Source organism: Gymnoscopelus braueri (assembly GCF_963280865.1).
Source record: "Gymnoscopelus braueri genome assembly, chromosome: 9".
NCBI lineage: Eukaryota > Metazoa > Chordata > Actinopteri > Myctophiformes > Myctophidae > Gymnoscopelus > Gymnoscopelus braueri.
The window spans coordinates 39,399,631-39,412,130 of NC_137610.1; the positions used below are offsets into that span (position 1 = coordinate 39,399,631).

The 12,500-nt window shown below is 41.8% G+C and overlaps 1 protein-coding gene across 5 annotated transcripts in view; it reads left to right on the forward strand.

Annotated features, from left to right (window-relative positions):
- ndrg4 (NDRG family member 4) overlaps window positions 1-12,500 on the forward strand; it is a 58,389-nt gene that overhangs the window by 38,260 nt on the left and 7,629 nt on the right. For all 5 annotated transcript variants that reach the window (XM_080438304.1, XM_080438305.1, XM_080438306.1 and 2 more), the window contains 8 exons: window positions 724-829; window positions 4,220-4,340; window positions 4,595-4,657; window positions 5,171-5,231; window positions 6,401-6,487; window positions 6,595-6,651; window positions 7,598-7,701; window positions 8,738-8,794. In XM_080438304.1, coding sequence (XP_080294430.1) covers window positions 724-829; window positions 4,220-4,340; window positions 4,595-4,657; window positions 5,171-5,231; window positions 6,401-6,487; window positions 6,595-6,651; window positions 7,598-7,701; window positions 8,738-8,794 — 656 coding nt within the window. The remainder of the gene's footprint in view (window positions 1-723; window positions 830-4,219; window positions 4,341-4,594; window positions 4,658-5,170; window positions 5,232-6,400; window positions 6,488-6,594; window positions 6,652-7,597; window positions 7,702-8,737; window positions 8,795-12,500) is intronic.

Genomic DNA, 12,500 nt, shown 5'->3' on the forward strand with positions numbered 1-12,500 from the left:
TTATCAGAGTACACTGATAAGTGTTTATTAACCACTTTCACCCTGGCAGCCCTATATTTTGGGCATGATTTCATTATAGGCGAAACCTTACCAATTTTTTTTTTTAATAGCAGATCTACAGACTCACAATGTATCACGATAACTCGCTGTTTCACTATTTTTGAACATTTTGAAATAGGGCTTGAGTGGTAAACATGTGTGTGTATACGGCTTACGGAAAACAATATCTCCAACCTCCATTTTGAGATTTGCTGTAAAAGACTTGGAAAATGTTGGTCACTGTGAGAGAGGTTGGAATACGGGTCAAGTTCTCTGCTATGTTTTCATATTGAGGCAATTAGTCTAAATACTGCAAAAATATACTTTTATTCTTTTTTTTAACTTGAAATCAAGTTTCATGATTTAACATGGTTTGAGAGTCTCTTCCACAGGTATCATACAATAAACTGTTATTAGAGATAATAATAACTGCATCAACACCCACCCAAAGGTTTTATTTTGTGCACATTTATCTCACATAATTATTACAAAATATGCATACATCCCTTTTGAATTGCTAATAATAAAATATGGCACCATTAACATGACTAAATGAGGGATGTACAACACTTGTACAGCAGCCATGATGAAATGTTTTTTCTAACTAAAATAAAAATCAGGATTTAAGATTGCAAATGGACTTGAGTGTAGAGTGTGAGCATGAATCTGCTTTGCTGTTTTCAGGAACATGATATTGAGACCCCCTATGGGATGCTGCATGTGGTGATTCGGGGGGCACCCAAAGGGAACAGGCCTGCCATCCTCACCTACCATGATGTGGGCCTTAACCGTGAGTAAACAGGATATGTTTTTGTGTGTGTGTGTGTGTGTGTGTGTGTGTGTGTGTGTGTGTGTGTGTGTGTGTGTGTGTGTGTGTGTGTGTGTGTGTGTGTGTGTGTGTGTGTGTGTGTGTGTGTGTGTGTGTGTGTGTGTGTGTGTGTGTGAGTGAGTGTGAGGGGGTATGCACTTATGTACTGTACGGGTGCTGACAGATGTATCAGGCCTTGTCAGTGAGGCAATTCTTCGCTTATCAGAGTTGATAATTGGTCTCCATACCACACAGCATGTCTTTCCGCCTTCATGCAGCGAAAGCACCGGTGCACACACATCCACATGCACGCACACGCACACGCACATGCACACACACTTTCTCTGGTTATTACAGAAAATATTGCGAGTCAAAGGGGTTTCTTTGTTGCAGCATCACATACTTCCATGACAACTCTTATCACGCTGATAACTTCCAATGTCAGTTAACTACTGGAACCCTAGCATCCCTATTCTGAGGGGAACATTCACTGAAAATAGCAGATCTACAAGCTCACAACACGTTGCGTAGCGACAAGTTGTGCACTCGTAGATTGGCTATTTTCGGTAAAGATATTTAGTGTAGCCCATGTGGTATGGTAATATGGTAAACTAGTAAAGGGGCCCATGGGAATATTTCAGCATAAGTGATTATGGTGAAAACCTGCCGCTATTGTCACACAAAGACAGTATCAAACATACCACTACGATGCCAGTGACTGACCCTCTCAGAGCTAAATGAACACTGAGGATTTCACGGTGTATAGTGGCTGCTGGTCATATGCCCCACTTTCCACAAGGCTGTGATACCGGATGAGTGGTCAATAATTCAATAAAGGAGGAGATAATATAATAATAGACAGAGAAGGAGAGAGAGAGAGAGAGAGAGAGAGAGAGAGAGAGAGAGAGAGAGAGAGAGAGAGAGAGAGAGAGAGAGAGAGAGAGAGAGAGAGAGAGAGAGAGAGAGAGAGAGAGAGAGAGAGAGAGAGAGAGAGAGAGAGAGAGAGAGAGAGAGAGAGAATGAAAGACAGCGGAAGGACTTGTAGTGATCTAAAAAGGTGGCACAGAAATAGGAGTGGAGTAAAGAGCATGTGAGCAGAAAGTATCAAATGTAGGTCAACAAAACATCCCCATCATGCAGTGGGAGACGGGGCTGGGTCAGCAGCAATGCGGCGCCGGCGGGTGGGAGGAGATGGGAGGGCCCTGTACTGTGGCGCGACGTGCCAGAGACGACGTCTGCTGCTCCACTGTTCAGCTGTCTGCCTGTCTTGTATTGGACTGGCACAGTTGTTTTGAGCCACTGGCGTTCTACAGTCTATCATTCCTGTGTATAATCATGTGTTATTAATAGCTTAATGTGACTGTCTGTGATGATCTCCTAAAGAAAGTATTGTAAATAAATTAAATCCATTTGATATTAGAACAGAAGATAGTCATCTACCTGTTCAGATTAAATTGCATTATATTATAATATTGCCTTAAATAGAATAGAGTATAATAGAATAAAACGCAATACAATACAATGCAATCAATGCAATGCACTAAAAGTATTATTATACATTAAAATAAAATAGCGGGATTTAGCTGCCTTTTGTCTTTGCCGCAGCAGCTGTTGGAGATCTGTATTCATAACCCACCACTGAGGCACTCGACTGCGATTTGTGATGATTCAAAGAAAGAAAGATGAAAGGGGGATGCAAAGATGATAAGCTTGTTCACATACTGTAGGAGTGTTGATACTGAGGATTCAACGGTGCAGATTTACGGTTATAGTGAATCTATAAACACAGACACACTGGCCTACATCTACATTACCATCTGTTCCAGAGGATCAGAGGAGTGGGGGAGAGGAGAGCATATGGATAGAATAGGAGGAAAGAGCATGGCAGTGAAAGAGAGAGTGAATGAGTGGTGAAAAAATGGAGGGGGAGAGAGAGAGAGAGAGAGAGAGAGAGAGAGAGAGAGAGAGAGAGAGAGAGAGAGAGAGAGAGAGATTGAGAAGTGGCGGGTCATAACCAGTGCCAGAAGATACTGGAGGTGATTCAGAGTGTTATGACCCATTACATGACAACGCGTGGGAGAAATTGTTGCCCTGGTTATACAGTATGTATGTATATATGTATGCAATACATGCGCATGTACTGTACTGTGCCACATAATGCACGTGGCCCAAAACAACCCTGTAGCCAAATGAAGAGGTCACCTTCAGCCATTTTTATCTCAGCCCAGTTGTCGTGCTAATTGATCCATTGACAATAATACACATCATCAGAAAGTAGGTCAACTCACAGAGCTGGTGGGTGGAAGAGTGCAAAATGAAGAGTTGACATTTTTTTCCCATACTGTTCTGTATATCCAGTCAGTTAAAACATGTTCTCACATTTACTGTACATACATTTTGTCTCCCGAGAACAACACTTGACAGATTTAGTGGGATTTGTATATAATATCAGAATATACTGTACAGTATATATTAATGATAAATAATGTACAAGATAACATTTTCATCTGATGAAGGTCAAATGGGACCAAAATGTCATGTTTTTACCTCTTTGATTTGACTTTCCCTAAGAGAGTGTAGCACCTCATTCCCTCTAAAGAACACATTCTAAAGATAGGATGATCAACTATGACATGAATTTACAAAAAAACACAAAAAGTTAAACTATGTATGTAAGAGGTTTCAGCTCGACAAGGTCAAATATGCATCACACAATCTAAATATATTGTCACTGTCGGGCGGATATGTCCAAAGCGGTTACTTTTCAGGAAAAGAACCTGTGTGCCAATGGATCCAATGTAGTTATCATTTAGTCACAAGCTCCTGTTAAAACTTTTCATTGGTTAAATATTTATAAAACCCACAGACACACTTAACCACTTTCACTTTCAGAGCTTTTCCAGATCACAAAGCGTTGTGACCTTGTGGATGTGCTATTGTTAATGAATAAAAAAACATCAAAAGTTGAAATATAGAAATGTGAGGTTTCCACCCGACAGCAACGATATCCAGTATATTTCTTGGTGGTTGATGAGGATGCGACATGCTGCATGCTGTTATCAGCAGAAAGAATCCGTCCTGTTTCCTGGCAGAGGATCAGATATGCAGATGGTCATCTTCAATGCTCTCTCTGGGCCTGCTGTATTATGTTTAATGGGATTATATCTCTCTCTCTCCCTCCTGCTCACTCTGCTCTCTCCTTCCTCTCATCTCCCCTTTTTGTCTTCCGTCGTAACTTCTAATCTCCTTTCATTTCTTCTCTTGTTTCCTGCTCACATCCCTCATTCACTTGCCCCTTCCCCTCCATCTTCTCTTTCTTTTCCCCCATCTCCCTTCTTCTCCTCCACTCTCTGACCTTTTCCATCCACACAGACAAGCTGTGCTTCAACAGCTTCTTCCACAATGAGGACATGCAGGAGATCACCAAGCACTTTGTGGTCTGCCACGTGGACGCCCCAGGACAGCAGGCTGGAGCTTCACAGTTACCACAGGGGTATGGGATCACACGCACGCACGCACCCACACACTAGACCGATGCCAGATTTTGGGGTCCGATCTATCTAGATTTGGAGAGTCTTAGCCCGTCGATTACTGACGTTTGACCGGTATTTTGTTAATAAGTGCAAAATAATAAATACACACAATAATGACCAATATATCGGTCTGGCTCTAACACACACACGCACACACTGTACAATGTAAAAGCCTTCACCATGCAGGCTGACCTGCTTGTGTTCATGTCCACAGGTATCAGTACCCCACCATGGACCAGCTGTCTGGGATGCTGCCCAGCGTGGTGCAGCACTTCGGGTGGGTGGATCTCTCACATCTTATCATGATCATGTTATCTGGGTGACCCCATGGCCCCATGACCCCATGGCCCAATGGCCCAATGGTAGGCCCAATGGTAGGGCTACAGTAGGCTCAAATGCCTGACAGTCGGTTTGTTTGATTGGTGGGTGGATTGTTTGCTGCATGTCATTCCGCTACTCTCTTTACCGGTTTCCTGTCTCTCTCTCACTATACTGACTATCTTTATTTCGTATTATCGTGTTGTCATATATTATCGTGTTTGGTATTCACATGCTCAATCACACTCCATATTTAAACAAATAAAATGTTTTGTGATGGTCCAAAAGAACATTTTGTGTGCATGTGTGTATATAATGTAAACAATGTACATTTGAGTATGTAACTTTTAGTTCATAGTATACTCTATCTACTACTTTACTATCAAAATTCAAGCAGTGTCTTTTGCACTACCCTTCTTAAATTGTTTACTGTATTGAAAACAAATCAAACTGATGGGGCGATGTGTTTTAGATTCAAGAGCATCATTGGGATCGGAGTTGGTGCTGGAGCTTACATCCTGGCCAAGTTTGCTGTAAGTGACTACCCTACTGAACCTTCCACAGCATGGCTGTAGGTCTGGGATTTATCCGCTCATCCTAGTGATGTTCACCAGCTTCCCAGATTTACAGATTGTAAACAGTCTAGCCCTGGATTAGTATAGATTAAGTGTACTGTTTGTGCTAGTAGTGGCTACAATCACTGGCTTTTGTCAAACTGCATGGATTGTGGCTCCAGGAATAGGCTTGAGATCTGTGTCAGGGAAGTGGGCTTTAACCCATTAGAGGACCTAGCCTGGATTAACCTCGCATCACCAGACTTTCCACCGCGGAGGAAAGCCTGGTATTCGTTCTAAACTGAACCGTGTGATCCGGTTTAGAAATAAAGGGAAACAAATTGTGGTTCCGGTGGTTGGTTCCGATGGCGTCGCATTGTTTTTGTTCCCCACATAATGCGATTCAATTAGTTTATTCTCGCTAGTCGCGCTACGAGTTATAATAAAAGATGAACACACCAAACGATTATTATACTCAAAGAAACTAAACGATTACACCGATTTAAAACAATTTTAAACTAGGAGAATCATTTTGGAGGTGCACGGCACTGGCGGTTCCGGTCGGTGGTTCCGGCCGCCTGATGACGTAAAGTTAATTCCGCTCCGACCGGATCAGAAACCCAGAAAATGGTATTGATCCCAGGCTAAGCCTGGATCCAGACCATAGACCCCACCCACTCTCTCCACGCAGCTTCAGTCTGATAATCAGGCTAATTAAGACCGGGAAAGCCTTTACGTTGTTATACCTTTAAAACTGGGAAAGCATCTGTGTCATTTTAGATGTAGATGTTGATGTATATAGCAACAGGAATTCTTTAAAAAAAATATATATACAAAATTGAAGATTTTCTGAAAACTTTAGGTTAGGATTTGGAAGGCTTTTTAAAAAACCTTAAGTCTAAATGGGTTAAACCCCCACTAGCTACAAGGGGAGGCTTTGCTTGACTGACTGACTTTGCTTGACTGGATGAAATAGTAAAGAAGTTCACACTATCCTGTGTGGTCTGCTATCTTCTCCACATCTGGACTCTATCTAGTTTCTACGTAACACATCATATTCACATATATCACTTTTCTATCCTTTCGGTTGAATGTTATCGGTTCTCTAAACAATCGTTTAATATGTTCTACTATGCTCTCTCTGTCAGCTCATCTTCCCTGATCTTGTGGAGGGCTTGGTGCTGTTAAACATTGACCCCAATGGGAAAGGCTGGATCGACTGGGCTGCCGGCAAGGTAACTGTCAACTTTATTTAAAAGACTTGACAATGATATTGCATTGAATATAAACAACATTAATAATAATAATAATAATAATAATGATACATATTTCTCTTCCTCAGCTGACTGGGCTGACCAGTGCTCTGCCCGATACCGTGCTGCCACACCTTTTCAGCACGGTAAACCCTTTTTAAGATATTAAGAGTTTTTTTTATGACCCCAAACCAAGCATTTATATGCATTCCTTATCGCATCATTCCTCAGTACAACATTAGAAGAACGTATCAGATTGTATCTTACTATAAATGCACAGAATCTCTGTACGTCTAATGTTCACGTATTTCGAGAGCCATCCAACCGACCGACTTCAAATTCAGGTAGTTGAGTGTACAGCGGAGCGCTGAGTCGGAAAACGGTTGTCCAGAACCGCTAGAAAAGGCTCTGGTTGTGGCCCAAATGAGCCAATTGATTGCCATGGCAACCCCAGCCTAAGCTTGATTTGGCTAATTCCCCACACTTGTTGAATTCCCCACACCTGCCATTTGATTACTTAGTCAGTCCACGTTCCACAGTCAGTTTGCACTCTCCTCTAAAGAACTTGCCAGAACTACAGATCCCCTATATGCCCATATTTGCCCATATACTGATAACATCAGGGATCTCCATATATGGGCATAAAAGAGACAAGGACAGACCGATATAAAGAGATCCTTATATGGGCATAAAAGGGACTCAGGCAGACAGACAGATACGAAGATCTCCATATATGGGCACAAAACGAACATAGACAGACAGGCTGTTACAATGGGTACTCTGTCAACAGATATTCTTCTGCCTACACATACATCATGTCCTAGTATGAGCGAATAGGGGAAGTGGATCAACGTCACGTGATGCCCTTGTTTGGCCCGCAAAACTGTCAGCTGTCCTGAATGCGGGCCAAGCAAAGGTGCTTATTGGTCAAAAACCTGGATGTGTCTCTCAAAGAATAACCAGTATTGCATAACAGGGTGGGGCATGCATTCCCTATTTGCATCGTTCCCAACTTGCATCGTTCCCGAGTAGGGGGTCAAGTATTTATCTAAACTGAGTATGTGTGTGCGTATGTTTGTGGATGTCCTGTAGGAGGAGCTAATGAACAACACAGAGCTGGTGCAGAGCTACAGGCAACAGATCAACAATACCATCAACCAGTTTAACCTGCAGCTCTTCTGGAATATGTACAACAGGTAGAAACCAACTACAATACACATACAAATACATGCAGTGATCTACTTCAGTGTAGCTATGATTTAATATGGCGAGTTTATGTTCCTACTGGGTTCTTTAATCCTAATCTGGTGTCCCAAGTACACAGTAAAATCATTGGTGTTAAATTTAAGTCTGAGAGTGTGCAATGTCCTACTCTGAGATTTACAAATGGATGAATTATCACAATGAATTGATTCTGTATATGTACAAACTCGAGAAGAGTCAAAAATAAACAACATATGTAGTAAGACTCCAAACTGTACATGAAAAATATTGATTGACTGATTGATTGAATACGTTATTAACACGTTGAAAACAGTGCGGCAAGTATAATTTAACAAGCTATTCTAAAAGGATAACGCAAAAAGCCCTGGGGGCTCAATACCAAAAGCGACAATAGGTATATTTACAGATAAGGAGGTGGAGACACCCTCAGCTTGCGACGTAGTGCGTTTGTTCGACTCTCTGGGGACAAGCTGGTGGGGGATAGAATTATCTAAGTCCACATAAGAGTAACTGATAAGCAGAAGAGGGACAGTATGTAGTGATTCGAATGACGAGGACAGCAGATGACCACACATGACGTCCCAGCAGGTTACAAAGCATGCAGCGCATTGGTAGTGCAGTCAGTTAGAGCACTAATCACATGCTGACGCACGATGATGCAAGTTCCAATAAGGCTCCCGTCATGTCTCACATGTCTCTTCCCATCTCTCTATAGTGTCACTGTCGAGAAGAAACCTTGTATGTCCATATTTCAATTTATGTTATTTGAAATTTAATCCCTTTGTTATACAACAGTGTCACACGAAAGTAGACAGCAATTGCAGATCTACAAGAACTTGTAGATCTGCTGTTTTTTTTTGCTGTTTTTGTAATGTTTTAAGTGAAAGTGAAAGTGGTTAAGTCTGTTTGTTGATTTTATGAATATTTAACCAATGCAAAGTTTTAACAAGAGATTTTACTTACTTACTTTATGTGTGAGGTGAATTTATTATCTCCTGTCCGTCTCAGCCGCAGGGACCTGGAGATGAACCGCAGTGGGACTGTTATCAACGCCAAGACATTAAAGTAAGTTCACACTAATGCAATGACAACTGAATTTGCAGCGGGATCAATAAAGGTCTATCTATCGATCTACAGGCATAAATAACATTTATATTTTATGTATAACATAAATGGTAAATGGTGCATTTATATAGCACCGAGCATTTCTCCAGTGCTTTACAATGTGCATTACATTCCCATTCACACACATTCACACCGATGGCGGAGGCAACCATGCAAGGCACCAAACCCGGAACCTTCCGATTCCAAGACAGTTGCTCTAACTGAGCCACTGCCACCGCTCTTTACTCATTTTCATTTTGGACAGCGGCATCAATTTGGACATTTATTGATATTGTTTCATTTACAGTCTAAAATATAGATTTCAGCCATAAGAAGGGACACACATACAAAATATACATATTGATTGAAGATTTGTATTGTTACATCTTGAGTACATTGGCGTAAGATTCTTTGGTTTTGATTCCTCAACATTGTAGCAGCAATAACAACAATTCCAAAAAATTTGATTAGTAACAATAGTACATTTGTCATAATAACACACTTTGAGGTGCTTGAAGGTGCTGTGTGCATCGTTCCTACTGTACTTAATTCTAAATGTTATCAATTTCTGCATGTGTCCACTGTGCAGGGTGTATATGTCACAGGGTGAATGGAGAACCAGGTAGATTGAAGACAGAGCGCTCGTTTTTAGGCACGGGGCTTCGGGGCGAGGCGGGGCTTTTGGAGATAGGGTTTATTAGCGAGGCTCGCGAGGAGGAGGAGGAGGAGAAGGAGGACGCGGCGCTGCGAGGCGGGGGTTTATTACGTGAGGCTCGCGAGGAGGAGGAGAAGGAGAACGCGGAGAGGCGGGGCTTTGATGTGCCGACACGGACCTGTCTTTTGTTGTTCCCCCCCACATAGCAACCAGGAAGCTACGCTAGGGGAACGCTGAACACGCGTGCACACGCACACGCTTGTCCACGACGGAGGCGCGCCGACTTGTGGAGCTTGAGGCCGAGGAAGCGCGCCCTCGCGCCTCCAGGCGCGAGTGCCCGCGCTGACCGGCCGATGCTCTACTAGTCGACTCAGCGCCGTTTGAGTTGTAAACCGATAGGGACAGAATAGTTATTTTCATGGATCACTGTGTGTGTGTGTGTGTGTGTGTGTGTGTGTGTGTGTGTGTGTGTGTGTGTGTGTGTGTGTGTGTGTGTGTGTGTGTGTGTGTGTGTGTGTGTCAGGGAGAAAGTAAAACAAAAGCCAGAACACAATAAAAGTATCTTAACAGTCCTGCTTTCAATAAACCAAAAAAAGCATGAGCGCGTGCGCGTGTGTGTGCGCGTGTGCGCGTGTGTGCGCTTGTGTGTGTGTGTGTGTGTGTGTGTGTGTGTGTGTGTGACTGTGTGTGTGTGTGTGGTCGCAGCCATATATGTTTGTGCACAAGCCTGGCTTGTGGCTCCCTCTAGTGTTGCTTCTACAGAATTGCTGGGTGGGTGGTAAAAACGAACGCGCCTTCTTCAATCTACCTGGTTTTCCATTCACCCTGTAACATATATACATATCTATTTTACATGTATACTGTATGTGTGTGCTAGGGCATTAACAGAATAATCGAATATTCGAATATTCGACTATCAAACCACTATTCGACCACTGTACATCAAAGTCGATTATTCTATTAAAAAAACAAAAAAAAGGGGGGGGGGGCTTTTCAGTGGCTTTTCTACAGCAGACACGCAGCTGTGAGCTCTGGTGTGACGTCAACTCGCATTCCTTGAGTCGAGTCGTCAATGCAAAAAAAATATATATATATATATCTTTTTTTTTAATAATCAAATCGATTAATCGAATATTCGAATACTTACAGGTCGAATAATTCGAATGCTAAAAATCACTATTCGTGAATGCCCTAGTGTGTGCATGACCATTTACATAATGATATTTGTGTGTGCAGTCTTGATATGCAAAGAGCCATGTCGTAAATATTTATAAAAATTTTGTTTACATTATTTTGAAAATGTTTAAGAAGGTGATGTGTGCGTGGTACTGTATGTGTTTACATTTTTAGGTACTGTAGGTGTCTGAGCAGGGCTATGTGTGATTGTCTGTCTGTAGGCCTCTACAGCAGTGGTTCTCAAAGTGGGGTCCAGGGACCCTCAGAGTTCCTTGAGGGCATTCCAAAAGACCCTTACACGTCTGTAGCTCTTAGAGTGTAGCCTACAAATGGAACGGGTCCATTTGGTTCCATTTGGACTCTCTCAGAGTTATACTGGCCCATGAAATTAAAGAGTTTGAGAACCCGTGCTCCACAGGGGCTGCGGATGTGTTTCTAAAACATATCATTGTTCTTCTTCCTGTTCTGCTTGTCCATAAACCTGATTGTCTGGAGGAAGTAGTTACTTCATAGCCTGCTGCCCATGGCCTTGTGGATGCCAAGCCACTTGCCAAATGGCTGCATCTGAAACAGTCCATGGTTGCGATGGCTATACTATAGCTGACTTAACCCTATGTCACCAAACGTATCATATATGATACACACATTACACTGATTTTTTTATAAATCAGTGTAATGAATACTTGGACCAAGAACCTGTTGTATCATATCTGACACATCCCCACTTCCCCCTGGACCATACCATTTGCACTGCAGGTAGTTACAGAGCCTCAGGTGGTCTGACCCAAAATGGCTGCCATCAACTAAACAGGAGGGGTTGATGCACTACTAACAAACAATTATTTTTTATGCAGTTCGGGTACGTTTTCCTAGTATATCTTTACTAATATTTTGAAATAAGTGTTGGATAACTTGAATGCACTTATGAGCTCTCAAAATTTAGCATTTGAGTTTGTTTTTTATGATGTCAAAAGTGTTTGTATCATATTTGATACTACAGGTCTATAGTCCTTTATGATTTGTATCATATTTGATACTACAGGTCTAAAATAAATGTTTTTGTAATGTTAAAACCGACTTGATTTTTTATTTTTTTTCAAAATGTGATCCCACGATTTTGTAACCCTATTTTTTACACCCAGTGCCAATCTCTATGTAATCCTGGGCACTACACTCCCTCTGCCAACCTAGGGAGGCCAGGGCCGAGCTCATGCCTCCTTCAATGCATGAGAGCTAACTGACCTTCTTATCACCTGACAGGGGAGAGTTTCCCTGGTTGGACGTAGCGCGTGGAAGGAACACGTTATTCCAACCAGTTCCTTTCCCCTCCATCAGGCGCCCCGGCTGGCCAGGGGGGAGGCAGTAAAAAAAAAAAAAACGACTTGAAATACCCCTTTTAATACCCCTTGTATCAAATATGATACAACAAATAAATGATACAAAGGAATGTTAAAAAAAATAAAACAAAATCAAAAATGTTTTAAGACCCAATAAAGTGTCCCTTTTCAAAATTTTGGAATTTTCTGACCTTTCCTTCATAGTTCAGGTTCATAAATCTCTGTGTTTTGTGAATTGTCTCACAGGGTTTTTCTGTCGGTTAGGCTGTCTGAAATAATTCTCTCATTGACTACTCCCTATTTCCTGTATAGGGAGTTCTATGTAGAGGACTATATATAATGATCCCCAAAATTTAAAAAAATTTAAAAATTGCCACCACCGTTAATGACATAATTCCTGTCAAGTTCCATATAAATGTTTGCATTTTTTATTCAGCGCATGTTGGCATAATGATTTATGATAGAGACCGTTGGTTGTACCCTGCTTTTCACATTGCAT